Here is a 22245-nt window from a genome sequence, read left to right on the forward strand (position 1 = left end):
CTCCTACATTCCCCTCACATTCCTCCTACATTCTCTTCATTTCCTCCTACATTCCTCTTACATTCCCCTCACATTCCTCTTACATTCCTCTTACATTCCTCTTATTCCTCTTACATTCTCCTCACTTCCTCCTACATTCTCCTCACATTCACCTCATTCCTCCTACATTCCCTTCACATTCCTCCTACATTCTCTTTATATTCCTCCTACATTCCCCTCACATTCTCCTCACTTCCTCCTACATTCTCACATTCACCTCATTCCCCCTACATTCCCCTTCCATTCTCCTCACATTCCTCCTACATTCCCCTTACATTTTCCTCACATTCCCCTCATTCTTCCTAGATTCTCCTCACAATCACCTCACATTCCTCCTACATTCTCACATCCTCATATATTCCTCACATTCCTCCTACATTCTCCTGATGTTCCTCTTACATTCTCCGCACATTCCTCCTACATTCCCCTCACATTCCTCCTATATTCTCCTCACATTCCCCTCAAATTTCTCCTACATTCTCCTCATTCCTCCTACATTCTCCTCACATTCCTCCTACATTCACCTCATTCTTCCTACATTCCCCTTACATTTCTCCTACATTCCTCTCACATTCACCTCATTCTTCCTACATTCCCCTCACTATTCTCCTTACATTCACCTCACATTCCTCCTACATTCTCCTCACATTCCTCCCACTTTCTCCTCACATTCACCTCATTCTTCCTACATTCCCCTTAAATTCCTTCTACATTCTCCTCACATTCACCTAATTCCTCCTACATTCCCCTCACATTCCTCCTACATTCTCCTCACATTCCTCCCACTTTCTCCTCACATTCACCTCATTCTTCCTACATTCCCCTCAAATTCCTTCTACATTCTCCTCACATTCACCTAATTCCTCCTACATTCCCCTCACATTCCTCCTACATTCTCTTTATATTCCTCCTACATTCTCCTCACATTCCTCTTACATTCTCCTCATTCTTCCTACATTCCCCTCACATTCCTCTTAAATTCTCACTTCCTCCTACATTCACCTCATTCCTCCTACATTCTCACATTTCTCCTACATGCCCCTCACATTCCTCCTACATTCTCTTTATATTCCTCCTACATTCCCCTCACATTCCTCTTACACTCGTCTCATTCTTCCTACATTCCCCTCACATTCCTCTTACATTCACTTCCTTCTATACATTCTCCTCACATTCACCTCATTCCTCCTACATTCCCCTCACATTCCTCCTACATTCTCCTCATTCTTCCTACATTCCCCTCACATTCCTCTTACATTCTCCTCACTTCCTACATTCTCCTCACATTCACCTCATTCCCCCTACATTCCTACTACATTCCTCTCACATTCATCTTCCATTCTGCTCACATTCCTCCTACATTCTCCTCACATTCACCTAATTCCTCCTACATTCCCCTCACATTCCTCCTACATTTTCTTTATATTCCTCCTCACATTCTCCTCATTCTTCCTACATTCCCCTCACATTCCTCTTAAATTCTCACTTCCTCCTACATTCACCTCATTCCTCCTACATTCCCCTCACATTCCTCCTACATTCTCTTCATTTCCTCCTACATTCTCCTCACATTCCTCTTACATTCCCCTCACATTCCTCTTATTCCTTTTACATTCTCCTCACTTCCTCCTACATTCTCCTCACATTCACCTCATTCCTCCTACATTCCCTTCACATTCCTCCTACATTCTCTTTATATTCCTACATTCCCCTCATATTCTCCTCACTTCCTCCTACATTCTCACATTCACCTCATTCCCCCTACATTCCCCTTCCATTCTCCTCACATTCCTCCTACATTCCCCTTACATTTTCCTCACATTCCCCTCATTCTCCTAGATTCTCCTCACAATCACCTCACATTCCTCCTACATTCTCCTCACATACTCATATATTCCTCACATTCCTCCTACATTCTCCTGATGTTCCTCTTACATTCTCCGCACATTCCTCCTACATTCCCCTCACATTCCTCCTATATTCTCCTCACATTCCCCTCACATTTCTCCTACATTCTCCTCATTCCTCCTACATTCTCCTCACATTCCTCCTACATTCACCTCATTCTTCCTACATTCCCCTTACATTTCTCCTACACTCCTCTCACATTCACCTCATTCTTCCTACATTCCCCTCACTATTCTCCTTACATTCACCTCACATTCCTCCTACATTCTCCTCACATTCACCTCATTCTTCCTACATTCCTCTCAAATTCCTTCTACATTCTCCTCACATTCCTCCTACATTCTCCTCACATTCACCTAATTCCTCCTACATTCCCCTCACATTCCTCCTACATTCTCTTTATATTCCTCCTACATTCCCCTCACATTCTCATTCTTCCTACATTCCCCTCACATTCCTCTTACATTCTCATTTCCTCCTACATTCACCTCATTCCTCCTACATTCTCACATTTCTCCTACATGCCCCTCACATTCCGCTTACATTCTCCTCACTCCTCTTACATTTTCCTCACGTCCTCCTACATTCTCCTCACATTCACCTCATTCCTCCTACATTCTATTTATATTCCTCCCATATTCCCCTCACATTCCTCTTACATTCTCCTCATTCTTCCTACATTCCTCTTACATTCTCCTCACTTCCTCCTACATTCTCCTCACATTCACCTCATTCCTCTTCCATTCTCATCACATTCCTCCTACATTCCCCTCACATTCTCCTCACATTCCTCTTACATTTTCCTCGCATTCCCCTCGTTCTTCCTAGATTCTCCTCACAATCACCTCACATTCCTCCTACATTCTCCTCACATCCCTCCTACATTCTCACATTCCTCTTACATTCTCCTCATATACTCCTCACATTCCTCCTACATTCTCCTGATGTTCCTCTTACATTCTCTGCACATTCCTCTTACATTCCCCTCAAATTCCTCCTATATTCTCCTCACATTCCTCCTACTTTACCCTTACGTTCTTCTCACATTTCTCCTACATTCTCCTCATTCCTCCTACATTCACCTCATTCTTCCTACATTCCCCTTACATTTCTCCTGCATTCCTCCTACATTCTCACATTCACCTCATTCTCCCTACATTCCCCTCACTATTCTCCTTACATTCCCCTCACATTCCTCTTACATTCTCCTCACATTCACCTCATTCCCCTAACATTCCCCTCACATTCCTCTTCCATTCTCCTCACATTCCCCTCACATTCCTCTTACATTTTCCTCACATTCCCCTCATTCTTCCTAGATTCTCCTCACAATCACCTCACATTCCTCTTACATTCTCATCACATCCCTCCTACATTCTCATATTCTTTTCACATTCCTCTTACATTCCTCCTACATTATCCTCATATACTCCTCACATTCCTCCTACATTCTCCTGATGTTCCTTTTACATTCTCTGCACATTCCTCCTACATTCACCTCATTCTCCCTACATTCCCCTCACTATTCTCCTTACATTCACCTCATATTCCTCCCACATTATCCTCATATACTCCTCACATTCCTCCTACATTCTCCTGATGTTCCTTTTACATTCTCTGCACATTCCTCCTACATTTTTCTCACATTCCTCCTACATTCACCTCATTCTTCCTACATTCCCCTCAAATTCCTTCTACATTCTCCTCACATTCACCTAATTCCTCCTACATTCCCCTCACATTCCTCCTACATTCTCTTTATATTCCTCCTACATTCCCCTCACATTCCTCTTACACTCGTCTCATTCTTCCTACATTCCCCTCACATTCCTCTTACATTCACTTCCTTCTATACATTCTCCTCACATTCACCTCATTCCTCCTACATTCTTCCTACATTCCCCTCACATTCCTCTTACATTCTCCTCACTTCCTCCTACATTCTCCTCACATTCACCTCATTCCCCCTACATTCCCCTCACATTCCTACTACTTTCCTCTCACATTCATCTTCCATTCTGCTCACATTCACCTAATTCTTCCTACATTCCCCTCACATTCCTCCTACATTTTCTTTATATTCCTCCTCACATTCTCCTCATTCTTCCTACATTCCCCTCACATTCCTCTTAAATTCTCACTTCCTCCTACATTCACCTCATTCCTCCTACATTCCCCTCACATTCCTCCTACATTCTCTTCATATTCCTCCTACATTCTCCTCACATTCCTCTTACATTCCCCTCACATTCCTCTTATTCCTCTTACATTCGCCTCACATTCCTCCTACATTCCCCTCACATTTAGCTCACATTCTCCCTACATTCCCCTCATATTCTCTTCACATTCCGCTCACATTCCCCTCATTCCTCCTACATTATTTTCACATTCCCCTCATTCTTCCTACATTCCCCTCACATTCCTCTTACATTCTCCTCACAGTCCTCTTACATTCCCCTCACATTCCTCTTACATTCTCCTCACATTCTCCTTACATTCTCCTCACATTCCTCCTACATTACCCCCACATTTAGCTCACATTCTCCTCACATTCCCCTCATATTCTCTTCACATTCCACTCACATTCCCCTCATTCCTCCTACATTATTTTCACATTCCCCTCACATTCCTCTTACATTCTCTTCACAGTCCTCTTACATTCCCCTCACATTCCTACAGTCTTCTCACATTCCTCCTACATTCCCCTCATATTCTCTTCACATTCTCCTCACATTCCTCCTACATTACCCTCACATTTAGCTCACATTCTCCCTACATTCCCCTCATATTCTCTTCACATTCCGCTCACATTCCCCTCATTCCTCCTACATTCCCCTCACATTCTTCCTACATCACCCTCACATTCCTCCTACATTCCCCTCCCATTCCTCCAACATTTCCCTCATTCCTCCTACATTCTCCTTACATTTTCCTCACAGTCCCCTCCCATTCGCCTTACATTCCTCCTACATTCTCCTCATATACTCTTCACATTCTCCTCATATTCCTCTTACATTCTCGTCACATTCCTCCTACATTCTCCTCATATTCTCCTCAAATTCTCGTCACATTCCTCCTACATTCTACTCATATTCTCACATTCCCCCTACATTCTCCTCACATTTCTCCTACATTCTACTCATTCTCACATTCCTACTCACATTAACCTCACATTCCTCCTACATACTCTTCACATTCTTCTCACATTCCCCTCACATTCCTCTTACATTTTTCTCACATTCCCCTCATTCTTCCTACATTCTCCTCACATTCCTCCTACATTCTCCTCACATCCCTCCTACATTCTTATATTCTTCTCACATTCCTCCTACATTCTCCTCATATTCTCCTCAAATTCTCGTCACATTCCTCCTACATTCTACTCATATTCTCACATTCCCCCTACATTCTTCTCACATTTCTCCTACATTCTACTCATTCTCACATTCCTACTCACATTAACCTCACATTCCTCCTACATACTCTTCACATTCTTCTCACATTCCCCTCACATTCCTCTTACATTTTTCTCACATTCCCCTCATTCTTCCTACATTCTCCTCACATTCCTCCTACATTCTCCTCACATTCCTCCTACATTCTTATATTCTTCTCACATTCCTCTTACATTCTCCTCACATTCCTCCTACATTCTCCTCATATACTCCTCACATTCCTCCTACATTCTCCTGATGTTCCTCTTATATTCTCACATTCCTCCTACTTTCCCCTCACATTCCTCCTACCTTCCCCTTATGTTCTCCTCACATTCCCCTCACATTTTCCTCACATTCCTCCTACATTCTCCTCACATTTTCCTCACATTCCTCCTACATTCTCCTCATATTCCTCCTATATTCTCACATTCTCCTCACATTCCTCCTACATTCTCTTCACATGCCCCTCACCTCACATCTCCTTCTGATGTGCTGTCTCCTGGAGCACTGTGCTGTGACTGGTGAAATCTCCTCCTGATGGGCTCTTCTCCTGAAGCACTGTGCTGTGACTGGTGAAATCTCCTCCTGATGGGCTCTTCTCCTGGAGCACTGTGCTGTGACTGGTGAAATCTCCTCCTGATGGGCTCTTCTCCTGGAGCACTGTGCTGTGACTGGTGAAATCTCTTCCTGATGGGCTGTCTCCTGAGGCACTGTGCTGTGACTGGTGAAATCTCCTCCTGATGGGCTGTCTCCTGGGATCAGGATGCCCCATGATGGTAAGACAATCACATTCCATTCATATAGTAGAACATAGAAAAGTGTGTCAGCATGGTCACATGTACTGGAAGGTGACAACCCTTCATCACAGTGGGGGATGGTTGTCACTCAGGAAGACATTCACAGTTGGGTCACCATCAGTTCTTGTAAAAGATGTAAAACAAATCTAACCCCAGGAGTAATGACGGGGTGTCCACACCCACCCAGTGATGGCATATGATTGGACAGTGTGTGTGCAGACCCCATCTTCATCAGTGATTGGTGTCAGTGCCGTCCTGTAGGGGGGTGTCCCCCGTGTCATGTGACATAATATCCTCTCATTGTGTGATCAGTGATATCAGTGATTGGTGTCAGTGCCATCCTGTAGGGGGTGTCCCCCGTGTCATGTGACATAATACACTCTCATTGCGTGATCAGTGATTGGTGTCAGTGCCGTCCTGTAGGGGGGTGTCCCCCATGTCATGTGACATAATACACTCTCATTGCGTGATCAGTGATATGTGTCAGTGCCGTCCTGTAGGGGGGTGTCCCCCGTGTCATGTGACATAATACACTCTCATTGCGTGATCAGTGATATGTGTCAGTGCCGTCCTGTAGGGGGGTGTCCCCCATGTCATGTGACATAATACACTCTCATTGCGTGATCAGTGATATGTGTCAGTGCCGTCCTGTAGGGGGGTGTCCCCCGTGTCATGTGACATAATACACTCTCATTGCGTGATCAGTGATATGTGTCAGTGCCGTCCTGTAGGGGGGTGTCCCCCGTGTCATGTGACATAATACACTCTCATTGCGTGATCAGTGATGTGTGTCAGTGCCGTCCTGTAGGGGGGTGTCCCCCATGTCATGTGACATAATACACTCTCATTGCGTGATCAGTGATATGTGTCAGTGCCGTCCTGTAGGGGGTGTCCCCCGTGTCATGTGACATAATACACTCTCATTGCGTGATCAGTGATATGTGTCAGTGCCGTCCTGTAGGGGGGTGTCCCCCGTGTCATGTGACATAATACACTCTCATTGCGTGATCAGTGATTGGTGTCAGTGTCGTCCTGTAGGGGGGTGTCCCCCGTGTCATGTGACATGATACACTCTCATTGCGTGATCAGTGATTGGCAGGGTGGATTTGATGTAAATCCCTAGTCAGTAAGGCTGGATGTAAATCCTAGTTTTCTACATAAAGACTAATTCTTCTGGTATAACTTTAATATATAAGTAGATGAAGATTTTTAGAATAACAACTTTTCATATTAGTTTTTTTATCCCCAGTTTAATAGGTTAATCATTCATATTTGGACAACTTTTCTGTTGTACTTCGGAAGGAGAAAAATAATCATTACCTTAATAATAACAATTTAAATAGATTTATTCACCTGAAACAATAAGATTACAGCATCTGTTATTTGCGTAAACATCCGTGTTTGGTAACTATTTTGGCTAAACAAAATATATATATTGTCAGAAACGTAGACTGTCAGCCCCTCCCTCCTCACACTGTCGGCTCCTCCCTCCTCACTGTCAGCCCCTCCCTCCTCACTGTCGGCCCCTCCCTCCTCACTGTCGGCCCCTCCCTTCTCACACTGTCGGCTCCTCCCTCCTCACTGTCGGCCCCTCCCTCCTCACTGTCGGCCCCTTCCTCCTCACACTTAGTTTCACTTTCTTCTTGTGCAGATCTATTCCACTCCAAACAATCAGAAAAATATTGTTTCTATTCTATTCACTGAACTTCTTGCACCTTAGCACTGACAGGGCTGATTCTGTATTCATAGGTTTGTAGAAGTTAGGATTGAGGTCTTTTTCTTAACTCTCTTCATGTTATAACATTTTTGCTGTGAAGAAGAGGCCTGTGATCTCCGCTGAGTCAAATTCAGTTTTGAGAACTGCAAAGTAAACCAAGCATCTGTGATAATATCTTGTAGGCCAGTGGTTCTCAACCTGTGGGTCGTGACCCCTTTGGGGGTCGAACGACCCTTTCACAGGGGTCACCTAAGACCATCGGGAAAACACATATTTCCCATGTGTAAAGAGCATCTACTGTGTGGAAAGCAGCTACTCTGTAGAAAGCAGCTACTGTGTGGAAAGCAGCTACTCTGTAGAAAGCAGCTACTCTGTAGAAAGCAGCAGTATTGGAGGTAAAATGACACTTCATGAATTATAATTACTGGGTAAATAATTTTATTGTTGGGGGTCACCACAACATGAGGAACTGTATTAAAGGGTCATGGAATTAGGAAGGTTGAGAACCGCTGTTGTAGGCAGAGAAACTGCCCAATAATCTTACAGAAACCTCTGGAGAGCGGGACATTGTGAATGGATTCATGGAATTTATTTACCAAAAAAATTAAACATATACAGCCTTATTCTACATAATTAAAAAACGAATCTTTATTTCATGATGGAATAACCTTTGGATGGTAATATATTTTCCTCAAAAAGCATTTTATTTAAAAAAATCCGATTTAAATAAAAAAAATCCGATTTTTTTAATTTTTTTTAAAAAAATCATTGATTTTTATCCACCCTGGACATGCTACACTCTCATTGCGTGATCAGTGATTGGTGTCAGTGCCATCCTGTAGGGGGGTGTCCCCCATGTTATGTGACATGATACACTCTCATTGCGTGATCAGTGATTGGTGTCAGTGCCGTCCTGTAGGGGGGTGTCCCCCGTGTCATGTGACATGATACACTCTCATTGCGTGATCAGTGATTGGTGTCAGTGCCGTCCTGTAAGGGGTGTCCCCCCGTGTCATGTGACATGATACACTCTCATTGCGTGATCAGTGATTGGTGTCAGTGCCATCCTGTCACTGATCTGTACAGCCGTTGTGTCTGTCGGCCTGTCACTGATCTGTACAGCTGTTATGTCTGTCAGCCTGTCACTGATCTGTACAGCTCTTGTGTCTGTCACTGATCTGTACAGCCATTGTATCTGTCAGCCTGTCACTGATCTGTACAGTCGTTGTGTCGGTTGGCCTGTCACTGATCTGTACAGTCGTTGTGTTGGTTGGCCTGTCACTGATCTGTACAGCCGTTGTGTCGGTTGGCCTGTCACTGATCTGTACAGCCATTGTATCTGTGAGCCTGTCACTGATCTGTACAGCCATTGTATCTGTGAGCCTGTCACTGATCTGTACAGCTGTTGTGTCTGTCACTGATCTGTACAGCCATTGTATGTCAGACTGTCACTGATCTGTACAGCCATTGTATGTCAGACTGTCACTGATCTGTACAGCCATTGTATCTGTGAGCCTGTCACTGATCTGTACAGCTGTTATGTCTGTCACTGATCTGTACAGCCATTGTATGTCAGCCTGTCACTGATCTGTACAGCCATTGTATCTGTCAGCCTGTCACTGATCTGTACAGCCATTGTATCTGTCAGCCTGTCACTGATCTGTACAGCTGTTATGTCGGTCAGCCTGTCACTGATCTGTACAGCCATTGCATGTCAGTCTGTCACTGATCTGTACAGCCATTGTATCTGTCAGCCTATCACTGATCTGTACAGCCGTTGTGTCGGTTGGCCTGTCACTGATCTGTACAGCCGTTGTGTCAGTCAGCCTGTCCCTGATCTGTACAGCCGTTGTGTCGGTTGGCCTATCACTGATCTGTACAGCCGTTGTGTCGGTTGGCCTATCACTGATCTGTACAGCCGTTGTGTCAGTTGGCCTGTCACTGATCTGTACAGCCGTTGTGTCGGTTGGCCTGTCACTGATCTGTACAGCCGTTGTGCCAGTTGGCCTGTCACTGATCTGTACAGCCATTGTATCTGTCAGCCTGTCACTGATCTGTATAGTTGTTGTGTCTGTCAGCCTGTCACTGATTTGTACAGCCGTACGCTAACACCTCTGACTGCTGTGCACAGAAGCGTGCAGTCCTTGCTGGCCATGTGAATGAGGCCTATAACCCCAGATAGGTGCACTGCCTGCATTGTACTACACTGTGCACCTGCGTCATTTATCACAGCATGTCCCCAAGCAGCACAGCGCTCTGTGATTGGGCGTTCACACTGCTCACAGCCCACCTCCGGATTGTCTGTTTCCAGCAATGCATGTCCCCTCATCTTACACAGATTTCCCTTCCCTCGTCGTACACCGACACTCCCCCCTCGTCTTACGCAGATTTCCCTTCCCTCGTCGTACACAGACACTCCCCCCTCGTCCTACGCAGATTTCCTTTCCCTCTTACGCAGACACTCCCCCCTCGTCGTAGGCAGATTTTCCTTCCCTCGTCGTACGCAGATTTCCTTTCCCTCGTATGCAGACACTCCCCCCTCGTCTTACGCAGATTTCCTTCCCTCGTACACAGATTTCCTTTCCCTCGTATGCAGACACTCCCCCCTCGTCTTACGCAGATTTCCCGCCCCTCGTAGTACGCAGACACTCGCCCCTTGTCGTGCGCAGACACTCGCCCCTCGTAGAACACAGACACTTGATCCTCATCGTGCGCACTCACCCCTCGTCGTGCGCAGACAATCGCCCCTCGTCATACACAGATTTCCCTTCCCTCGTAGTACGCAGACATTCGCCCCTCGTCTTGTGCACAGACACTCACCCCTCATTGTAGTTGTCCCCCCTCACTGTATGTAGATTCCTCCCCTCATTGTACGCAGATATACACAACCCAACCCCCCCCATTGTACACATACGTCCCCCCCATCATGAAATGAAGACCGGGAGACCCTGGGTGCAGAATGGAGATTTTTATTTAATAAAACAGCGAAGCAGATTGTGGTTACCACAACACTGTGATTAAGTGCAGTGTGAGAGCGGGCTGTGAATGGGGTGCAGAGACGGCGCACACTCAATGACATGCACAACAGAGTACACATGAACACTGACACAGACCCTACAGCAGCAGAGTGATCGAGAACTAAAGACAACGCATGGCCCCGGGAGGAAGGACAGCTTCCAGCCAGAGCTTCTTCATCATGTATTCATCTTGTGCCATCTCCTGGGTTTACTGTACACTCAGAGACCCCTGGGGGCTCCCACCCGTACCCCTCACCCCCCTTCACTGATATGTCACATTAAAAACATTTAAAATGTGCACCTCCCTGCAATACCAGAGATCTGCAGCCATTCATTCTCACCACTAGAAGGTGCTGCTGTCCAACTCCAGGAACTCAGCCACTTTGTACCCTGGACTGGGTTAGTAGGGGTTCAGTTGAATGAGGTGCATGTCACCTGTGGACCTGCATATTTACTGAGCAGCGGGAGGATAGCTATCACTGTAGTCCTGGCACTCTGATGCTGGACCTTCTGATCTCAGCTACGGCAGCTGCTGAGCCCACCTCTCCCCTCCTTCTACCCAATCACAGAGTGTCTTGTATTACCTCTGTGAACAGACATCAGAGGGGAGGGGTGGGCAGAGTGAGAAGAGTTTATGTTCTGAGTTTTGAAACCTCCATGAAGCTTTTTTTGGGTGACCCTCTGGTGATCCTATATTCTAGAGCTGTCCCCAGAACAGGAGGTGAGGAGACACCCGTCCCATAGGGGAATTCCCAGCACAGGGGGGATCAGGATACACAGAGGGCAAAAGAAACCATCAGGGGTCACCCCAAATTACATGCACTATAAAGAATGAGCAGTTCCCTCCACTCACCAGTCTCACTTTGTCCCCTCTTCTGATCCCTGCCGCGCCCCCTTCACATTGTCCATGGAGGAGTACACTCCTCTTACCCCTGGGTTGTCCCCAGCAAGGCAGAGGCAGATTGTTAGCTTTTCTGCCGAACAATGCAATAAATACAGGAAAATAGCTGTTGTAAATTAGTTTTCTTTTATCCCAGAATACATTGGGCTCAGGGTGAGCACAGACAGTCACATATTTCAGTACTCCAGCGGGGGAGCCCCTCAGAGATCTCTGCAGTGTACAGCCAACCCTGCAATAGGAGCCCCTCACAGGGGAGGGTGGCTCCATGTCAGCCCATCAGACACAGAAAAGACCAGAAATAATCGCACATAGAAAGTCACAAGATCCAGGCAAGACGCTTCAAATTAGAAAACACTAAAAAAGTGACAAAATAATGGATAAAATGATTCTCCCGCCTGACATGTAACCCAATGTCAGCCAATCAGCGCAAATCAACTTGGCAATTTCACCAGAACTCAAAGCTGTAAAAAAATAAGGTCTTCTATGGATGGGAGTCATGGTGGGGTGTGGGGGGCGTCTGTGATGGGCGGTACATGTGGCACCCAGTATGACCTCCGACCTCCCGCTCCTGTACCACACACTTTGAGACTGTGATTGTACGTCACTAGATAAAGCATTGGATGCTCTCTCTGTACACAGATACAATAAATAAAAAAGGTTCATTATTACAGAACATTCCTCTCTCATTAGTCCTATTTGTCCTTCATTGGATAAATAACAGTAAAATCTTCTCTACAATTGGGTTGTAGTACAGTCACATGACCTGCAGGGGGTGCTGTGAGCCATGGATTGGTCAGAAGAGACTCACCAGTGCATTTTGCTGGTGGGGAGACTGTACTGCAACTATTAAGACTGTAAAAGTGTGATCTAGAGTAGAAGGTCACAATAAACTCAACACTCTTCTAAGGCTCCTCCTCATGGAGAAGTCTATGGCTCCTGGTCATGGAGGAGTCTGCATTCTTCTAAGGCTACTGGTTATGGAGGAGTCTACACTCTTCTAAGGCTCCTGGTCATGGAGAAGTCTGCACTTTTCTAAGGCTCCTCTTAATGGAGAAGTCTGCACTCTTCCAAGGCTCCTCCTCATGGAAAAGTCTGTACTCTTCCAAGGCTCCTCCTCATGGAGAAGTCTACACTCTTCTAAGGCTCCTCCTCATGGAGAAGTCTATGGCTCCTGGTCATGGAGGAGTGTGCACTCTTCTAAGGCTCCTGGTCATGGAGGAGTCTGCATTCTTCTAAGGCTACTGGTCATGGAGTAGTCTACACTCTTCCAAGGCTCCTCCTTATGGAGAAGTCTACACTTTTCTAAGGCTCCTGGTCATGAAGGAGTCTGCACTCTTCTAAGGCTCCTGGTCATGGAGGAGTCTGCACTCTTCTAAGGCTCCTGGTCATGGAGGAGTCTGCACTCTTCTAAGGCTCCTGGTCATGGAGGAGTCTGCACTCTTCTAAGGCTCCTGGTCATGGAGGAGTCTGCACTCTTCTAAGGCTCCTGGTCATGGAGGAGTCTGCACTCTTCTAAGGCTCCTCCTCATGCAGAAGTCTGCACTCTTCCAAGGCTCCTCCTTATGGAGAAGTCTACACTTTTCTAAGGCTCCTGGTCATAGAGGAGTCTGCACTCTTCTAAGGCTCCTCCTCATGGAATAAGTCTGGGGTCATCCATCGTGGAGGACTTAGTGTGCCTGATCCCCTGGCTGTCACCAAGGCCACAGTTCTGGCTAGATCCCATAAGGTGAGTATGATGGCAGCCAGGGAACGGTAGCAGCGGGACATAATTTCTGTCATGACAGAATCATAAAGGATATCTAAACCGAGAACAACATACAATCAATATGACCTCTAGGGACTGGTGAGCTGCTATACATGACATGTTGTTGCTGGGTTATGCTTTATGTGTCACTAGTATGTAGAAAGTGCTTTTTATTCCTGTTAGTGTGGTGCCCTTCCATTGGTCCAGGCAGTGAGGAGGCAGGATTATCACTGCCTCATCTACTCTCCAGAGTAGGAGACCCTCCTAGTACTGTGTGTTTTATAGTCCCTCCTGATAGAGCAGGAACAGTGGTAGCGTATGGAAGGTATGGCGGTAAGACACAGACAGCCCACCTTCTGGATTGTATGGTTTGTGTCTGTATCTTCTCCAGGGTTAGGGTTACTTGCCAGGACTGAAGTGCAATAGGTGCATAGGCCTTTCTCACCAACCCCCCTGTATTCTGTATGTGAGCTCTGAGAAACCCCGGACAACACTGGCTGGGGAGTTGTGCCATCACCACATTCCTTTAGTGTTGGCATAAAACACATGGATACCCGGTCACATAGTCATCGGTGACTCCAGCAATGATGGTACCATCAATGTGTCGGCAGGAAGTTGGGAACAGGTGGGGTGGGGGGGGGGTCACTGAGAAGAGACATCACTTATCCCCTCCTCTAGCCTCAATCACAGATACAAACCATACTGTAGGCTCCAGTACCATCTTCCTAGAAAGATCCAGGAATTCTTTGACCACAGATAGTTTCTGCTGGGTGGCCTAGGATTGGCAATAAGGAATGTGTGATGTTTAGGAGGAACTCCGACACTCTGCAGTAATCCAGTATTGGGAACATCCCTGAGCGGGGGCACAGTGATGTACACAACACACTTTACAACAGAATAAAAAGGAAAAGTCTAATACTGTAAACAGCCACCACTTCACATTTCAAGGGGCCTCCACTGTTGTGGCTACTGCGTCTGAATCTCTGCTGGAACGCAAGTCCATAGCGGAGTGCATTATCGTCACATACACGTCGTCCATGTTTGGCATGACAAATATTTTCTGGGAAGAGAGAGAATATACATGAGGAATTATGGAAGGGGGGATGGGGGAGTGTGTGTAGATAGGAAGGAACTTTTTTCTTTTTTTTTGGAGGGGGAGGAGGGGGAGGAGGGGGAGGGGGGGGGAGGGGTAGAAAGAGAGGCAGACATGGAGAGTGTGAGGGATAGAGAGCAGGAGCAACAAGACAACAGAATGTTGCTGGTTGGTTGTTTTTTTACTCACTGTAAAATCCTTTTCATTTATTAAGGGACACAGGAACTTTTCACCTTCAGGTTATACTGCCGACTACAGGAGGATTGAACACTAGCATCCAGGAATGCCAGCCCAAGAGGAATGCAGGGTGTGACCCTAAAAATATGATTTTACTTTGAGTACAAACATCCAGTTTTCTTTCTTATCCATTGAGATGCGTGAGAAGTCTTTCGTGATTTCCAAAAGCATTCCAAGTGATTGGTGGTCAGCAGCTAGCAACTGTTAAGAGACTCAATGAAAAATATAAAAACTCGGGACTTTCAGGAGATCAAGAGCTGCCTGAAGGACTAAACTGCAGACAACAAGGAAAAGAAGCTCCTTCTGGAGAACTGTGGACAGACAGACTGCAAAATAGTGTCCTGGCTGAGGGAGGAATAAAGCTGTTTTAGGACAGAAGAAGCCTCTAGGCCTCAATTCACCAATCATAAACTCAAGGTGAACCAAGTTCTGTGCATGTAGGGGATGTCAGAGCAGATCCTCATGTCGCAGAGGTGTTAACTACCAAAGATGAACCCTTCAGGCTCAATTAGAGTAGAAGTACCTCCAAGGACTGTAAACAGTGATTCCTGAGAAACCATTGGTTCTGTCCCACAAAGACACAACCAACAGACAAGATGAAGGGCACGGGAACTCCCCATCGGGATGAAGTGCATGAGAACTCCCCATTGTGATGAAACACATGGAGACTTTCCATCGGGATGAAGCGCATGAGCATTCCCCATTGAGATGATGCCCACAGAAACTCTCCATCGGGATGATGCACACAGAAATTCTCCATCGGGATGATGCACACAGAAATTCTCCATCGGGATAAAGCACACGGGAACTCCCCATCGGGATAAAGCACACGGGAACTCCCCATCGGGATAAAGCACACGGGAACTCCCCATCGGGATAAAGCACACGGGAACTCCCCATCGGGATAAAGCACACGGGAACTCCCCATCGGGATAAAGCACACGGGAACTCCCCATCGGGATAAAGCACACGGGAACTCCCCATCGGGATAAAGCACACGGGAACTCCCCATCGGGATAAAGCACACGGGAACTCCCCATCGGGATAAAGCACACGGGAACTCCCCATCGGGATAAAGCACACGGGAACTCCCCATCGGGATGATGCACACTGAAATTCTCCATTGGGGATAAAGCACACGGGAACTCTCCATCGGGATGAACTGTGTGAGAACTCCCCATCGGGATGAAGTGCATGAGAACTCCCCATCGGGATGATGCAGACAGAAACTTTCCATCAGGATGATGCACATGAGCACTCCCCATTGTGATGAAGCACATGGAGACTTTCCATCGGGATGAAGCACATGAGCATTCCCCATTGGGATGAAGCACACAGAAACTCTCCATCGGGATAAAGCACACGGGAACTCCCCATCGGGATGAAGCACACAGAAACTCTCCATCGGGATAAAGCACACGGGAACTCTCCATCAGGAGGAAGCACATGGGAACTCCCCATCGGGTTGATGCACACAGAAATTCTCCATTGGGATAAAGCACACGGGAACTCTCCATGGGGATGAAGTGCATGAGAACTCCCCATCGGGATGATGCACACAGAAACTCTCCATCAGGATGAAGTGCATGACAACGCCCCATTGTGATGAAACACATGGGAACTTTCCATCGGGATGAAGCACACGGGAACTCCCCATTGGGTTGATGCACAGAGGAACTCTTTAGTGGGATGAAGTGCATGGGAACTCCCCATCGGGATGAAGCGCACAGAAACTCTCCATCAGGATGAAGCACATGCGCACTCCCCATTGGGATGAAGCACACAGAAACTCCCCGTTGGGATGAAGCGCATGAGCACTCCCCATTGGGATGAAGCACACAGAAACTCCCCGTTGGGATGAAGCACATGAGAACTCTCCAGCGGGATGAGAGCACAAGCACTCCTCATCGGGATGAAGCACACAGAAACTCCACATCAGGATAAAGCACATGGGAACTCCCCATCAGGATGAAGTGCAAAGGATCTCCCCATCGGGATGAAGCATATGAACACTCCCCATCGGGATGAAGCACACAGGAAATCCCCATCAGGATGAAGGGCATGGCAACTCCTCATACAAGGATTAGGAAGGGGAAGAAGGTGGATTTATCCACAAAAACTAGCAAGGAATACTGCAGACTTAGAATTTTGAAAACCAAGCTCAAGTCCCAACTAACCAATCTTAAAGCTTGCTGTGATATCCTCTCTAATATCCAGGGCACAGGTTTAGAGACATTTTTGACTCCCCAAACCCAACGATGTGTCACAGTCCATGAAGCATTGTCAGGAACCCTACCATGTCAGTGAAGAACATTGACCTAAGTCAATATTGGAGCACAATAAAATCACCAGAAAATCCTCCCTCAAGTCAGCAAAGCAGATGTGGAGGAAATGGTAGAGGAGGAAAGGCCTAGAACCAGGTGAAGAGAGTCACCAGAACATTTTCTGCTAGCCCCACAAGACTCCTGTACCTGGAGATTCTAAACCATCCAGCATCCTTCACCTGCAGTGCATCTGGTGTATGGGCTGCTCCTGTACATTCAGATGCAATCACAAAGCGTTTGGGAGGCTGTAACAGCAACCCCAGGTCAATAAGGCAGAGGACATGGCCCCACTTGGCAATGCCAGGGAGGACTCTGATGACGTGTTAGACTCTATAATCATCAGAGAACAGGATGCTAGATTACAGCTGTTTGCATCTTCAGTGGGTATGTAACAAATGTCCCCAAAACAATTTGCTAAGTGTGAACTGAGATCACCCAGTACAGCAGGACTTTCCCCTCTGGGTCCAGAAACAGGCATGCTGTGACCACACAGCGGTAAGGCAATTCAAGCTGAAGCAAGGCCTCAGGTACTCACAAAACCCAGACAGCTGGTGAGGGTCGATGCTCAGAGATGACCAAGGCCACTGTAGGTGGGCAACAGAAACAAACCAAGGATCATAGGTTCTCATGGCTCTCTAGCTGAATGGTGGGATAGAAAGCATTTGACACTCAATGCATGATTTTCAGGCTCATCCCCCAGTATTAATCCCTTCCGTGGTAGGAATCAGTGGGAAGTGGACATTTTAAAATGTTTCCAGTGTTCTGAACAAACGAGGTAGCTACAGTTGCTAGGCCAGAATGGCCGACTCACAGAGAGCGAATCTCAGAGACAGGACAAGTGCTGAGCCAGTGCCAGGACCTGGAAAGCATGACTAACTTGTTACCTGAATCGGGTAAGAAAAGTGCCTTATGCAGAAGAAGCCAGTGTCCAAAGGTGACTTCACTGCAATGTGCAGCTGAGTCTGGTGTGAGGATAGGCCACACCGGAAGCTGCCACAGCAGAGACCATCAGTAGCAGTGATATAGGGAAGAGTCTAAAAAGGTAGGATGGGCTCTTCGGGGCTGGCCTAATGTTTTTGCCAGTGTCCAATCCTGCAGGCGGCAGTAAAACCAAGAAGGTAAAAGAAAAAGAGAAAAAAAAATGAAATAAAAAGTAAATAAAGTGTGAACCCCAAATAGCAGTCAGGTAAGAATGCCGATCACCAAATGGAAGTGTGATTAGCTGTGCAGGAGAACGTCTCAGTCCACCTTGTCTATAACCAGCACATCATCCCCTCTAACCTGGAATTCCTGCTCCAGCTTCTTCTCAATCCACTCGGTCACATGACCCAATGTCACTTCTCGCTCCCCAAGTTTGGGTCGAGCTTTCAGTTCCAGGTGTGGTGGCTTCCGGAACCCATACCTGTGTGAAGACAAAAGATGGGATAAATCATGAAGTGGTCCAGCACTGTGTGCACCCAGAATACTAGTGTCCGGCACTGTGTGCACCCGGAATATCAGAGCCCAGCACTGTGTGCACCCGGAATAGCAGAGCCTAGCACTGTGTGCACCCGGAATAGCAGAGCCCAGCACTGTGTGCACCCGGAATAGCAGAGCCCAGCACTGTGTGCACCCGGAATAGCAGAGCCCAGCACTGTGTGCACCCGGAATAGCAGAGCCCAGCACTGTGTGCACCCGGAATACCAGAGCCCAGCACTGTGTGCACCCGGAATACCAGAGCCCAGCACTGTGTGCACCCGGAATACCAGAGCCCAGCACTGTGTGCACCCGGAATACCAGAGCCCAGCACTGTGTGCACCCGGAATAGCAGAGCCCAGCACTGTGTGCACCCGGAATAGCAGAGCCCAGCACTGTGTGCACCCGGAATAGCAGAGCCCAGCACTGTGTGCACCCGGAATACCAGAGCCCAGCACTGTGTGCACCCGGAATACCAGAGCCCAGCACTGTGTGCACCCGGAATACCAGAGCCCAGCACTGTGTGCACCCGGAATACCAGAGCCCAGCACTGTGTGCACCCGGAATCACAGAGTCCAGCACTGTGTGCACCCGGAATACCAGAGCCCAGCACTGTGTGCACCCGGAATCACAGAGTCCAGCACTGTGTGCACCCGGAATACCAGAGCCCAGCACTGTGTGCACCCGGAATCACAGAGTCCAGCACTGTGTGCACCCGGAATACCAGAGCCCAGCACTGTGTGCACCCGGAATCACAGAGCCCAGCACTGTGTGCACCCGGAATCACAGAGTCCAGCACTGTGTGCACCCGGAATAGCAGAGCCCAGCACTGTGTGCACCCGGAATAGCAGAGCCCAGCACTGTGTGCACCCGGAATCACAGAGTCCAGCACTGTGTGCACCCGGAATCACAGAGTCCAGCACTGTGTGCACCCGGAATACCAGAGCCCAGCACTGTGTGCACCCGGAATACCAGAGCCCAGCACTGTGTGCACCCGGAATCACAGAGTCCAGCACTGTGTGCACCCGGAATACCAGAGCCCAGCACTGTGTGCACCCGGAATCACAGAGTCCAGCACTGTGTGCACCCGGAATACCAGAGCCCAGCACTGTGTGCACCCGGAATCACAGAGCCCAGCACTGTGTGCACCCGGAAGCACAGAGTCCAGCACTGTGTGCACCCGGAATAGCAGAGCCCAGCACTGTGTGCACCCGGAATACCAGAGTCCAGCACTGTGTGCACCCGGAAGCACAGAGTCCAGCACTGTGTGCACCCGGAATAGCAGAGCCCAGCACTGTGTGCACCCGGAAGCACAGAGTCCAGCACTGTGTGCACCCGGAATAGCAGAGCCCAGCACTGTGTGCACCCGGAATACCACAGTACTATGTGTTGCTGCTATCCAGTTGGGCACATCAGTTTTCAGTCATAGAAAAATCTTCTAGATGAGAATGAGGTATAAGTAGGATGCATTTCCACACCCTGCCATGTCACACAGCTTTTGTATTCAATTTCATAAAAGGGAGATGCTTTCTGGAGGATGCCCACTCAAACTCAAGGAAAACCTACAACCTCTAAGCAGAGAGAACCATAGCAGTAGCTGGATCCTGACACTAACCACAAGGTATCAAAGAACCTCCACAATGTAGAACTGTCAGTGTCTCCAGAGGCACTTACCATATGCGGTCAGTAGGTGGGGGTGGAATGTTAATGGCGAGTGTCCCTCTGCACTCCTGGACTTCCACGGTGAGGAGCAGTGGAGTATTGGACACCTCTTCCATCTTCTTCTTGATAAACTCTGTCTCAGTGGCTTTCTGGAAATATTTGGACTTGGTGATCTTATCTACAAACCTCATGATCTTACTGGTGCGGTGAGGTCCCACATACCTGGCAGAAAATACAACAGATTATGCCAATAGCTGTACAAAGAGTTCTGAGGGGTCTGTGAGCTGAACAGGGCAGAAATGTGATGATTGGGAAGTGAGAGATGGGCAGGGTCTCACCCCTCTGCTCCAGGTTGTTGTTTGTCTCCTGATAAGTCGGGAGCATCCTCTTCATCTGAAGAACCAGCACTGGACGACTCCTCGTCACTGTCTGCCAGGTAGTACGCCCTAGGCCTGGCCCTGGTGGAGACAAGACAATCACTTTACTAAGCTGCATAACCTATTGTACAGACATGCCTGGTTGGATCTCACCAAAATGTAACATTCACAAACATCAATATAGCACTTTGATGGAATGAAATGAACATTTAACCACTTCAGCTCTGGGGAGGTTTTACCCCCTTCCTGAACCAGCCATGTTTTGCTATTCAGCACTGCACTATCATTTTTTCACACAAATAGAGCTTTCTTTTGGTGGTAAATCATTACTACTTTAGTTTTTATTTTTTATTATAGAAACCAAAAAAGACCAAACACTGGGGGAAAAAAAAAACATTTCTGCTATAAGACATATCCAATAAAAAAAAAAAAAACACACACAAATAAATAAAAAAATGTCTTCATAAATTCAGGACAAAATGTATTCTGCTCCATGTCTTTGGTTTAAAAAAAAAGTGTCTATTGATTGTTTAGTGTGAAAGATATAAACACCTACAAACTGGGATAAACACTGGCATTTGTACTTATTTATTCTTTTTATACTAGTAATGACAATGGTCAGTGACTTACAGTGGGACTGTGATAGTACGGCGGGCTGACACTAACGGACACTGGTGGGAACTGACTTGGACATCACCAGTGACACCAATACACTGATCAGTGATAATACTGTACACTGTCACTGTACTAAGGACACTGGCTGGGAAGGGGTTAACATCTCAGAGTAATCAAGGGGTTAAGTGTGTGCCTAACAATGTGTAATGTGTATATTGTGTGCTGTGTTTTAATAAAGATTGTTTTGTTTATTCTGCCTGCAAACAAAGAGACTGTTCCCTCTGTATAGAGCCCTGTGTTGTTTGTCACAGCTGATCAGCAGGTCCCAGTCACAAATCATTGGCTGGGACCCGCTATCAAAATCCTGCTGTGTCTAATCACTGCGGGAGTCAGCGGGGAGGACGTGCCTTGAACCTGGAAACAGACAGCGACATACAGGTATATCACTGCGCCTGTAGGAGCCGCCCATTAGCAGTACAATGCAGGATGGTGGTCCTAAAGAGGTTAATGACATTACAATGCAATTTATTTTTTTTATAATTTTTTTATTAGTTTTCATATTTCAACATAACGTCAAAACAAAAAAATATAACAATAAAAGTTACATTTTCCTTTAAACATACCCCCAAATAACCAGCCCCCCCATGTCCCACCCTCCCCCACCACCCACTACCCCCATCTCTTTACCCTTAGTTTCCTGTTCCTCCTCACTCCTGAATACCCTTCTCCTTCTTCCGATTTCACTTTCCCCTTTTTAGTTATACATATCCTCTCGTCTCCTCTTTCTATATTTCTCCCATTTTATTCAACATATTTATTTACTCTCTTAAACTTGTCCCATTTTTCCCACCTTTCTTGAAATCTCTCCATTTAGTCATCTTACATGTGGCAGAGTTCCTCCATTATTTTTATATATATATAT

General features: G+C 46.9%; 1 protein-coding gene across 2 annotated transcripts in view; it reads right to left on the reverse strand.

Annotated features, from left to right (window-relative positions):
• Positions 1-10851: 10851 nt before the first annotated feature.
• The window catches only part of TEX2 (testis expressed 2), a 52756-nt gene continuing 41362 nt past the window's right edge, over positions 10852-22245 (reverse strand). Inside the window, exons 9-12 of one of the 2 annotated variants that reach the window (XM_089666946.1) lie at positions 20670-20783; positions 20344-20553; positions 18496-18616; positions 10852-14620 (exon numbers count right to left, since the gene is read on the reverse strand). In XM_089666946.1, coding sequence (XP_089523072.1) covers positions 14504-14620; positions 18496-18616; positions 20344-20553; positions 20670-20783 — 562 coding nt within the window. In that variant the 3' untranslated portion in view covers positions 10852-14503. Of the gene's footprint in view, positions 14621-18495; positions 18617-20343; positions 20554-20669; positions 20790-22245 lie in introns of both variants that reach the window. The other variant, XM_089666945.1, reaches the window with a different exon arrangement.

The sequence above is a fragment of the Staurois parvus genome, unplaced genomic scaffold, assembly GCF_062004578.1.
Source record: "Staurois parvus isolate SC_StPar_1 unplaced genomic scaffold, SC_StPar_1.0 ptg002924l, whole genome shotgun sequence".
In the NCBI taxonomy this organism is placed as follows: Eukaryota; Metazoa; Chordata; class Amphibia; order Anura; family Ranidae; genus Staurois; species Staurois parvus.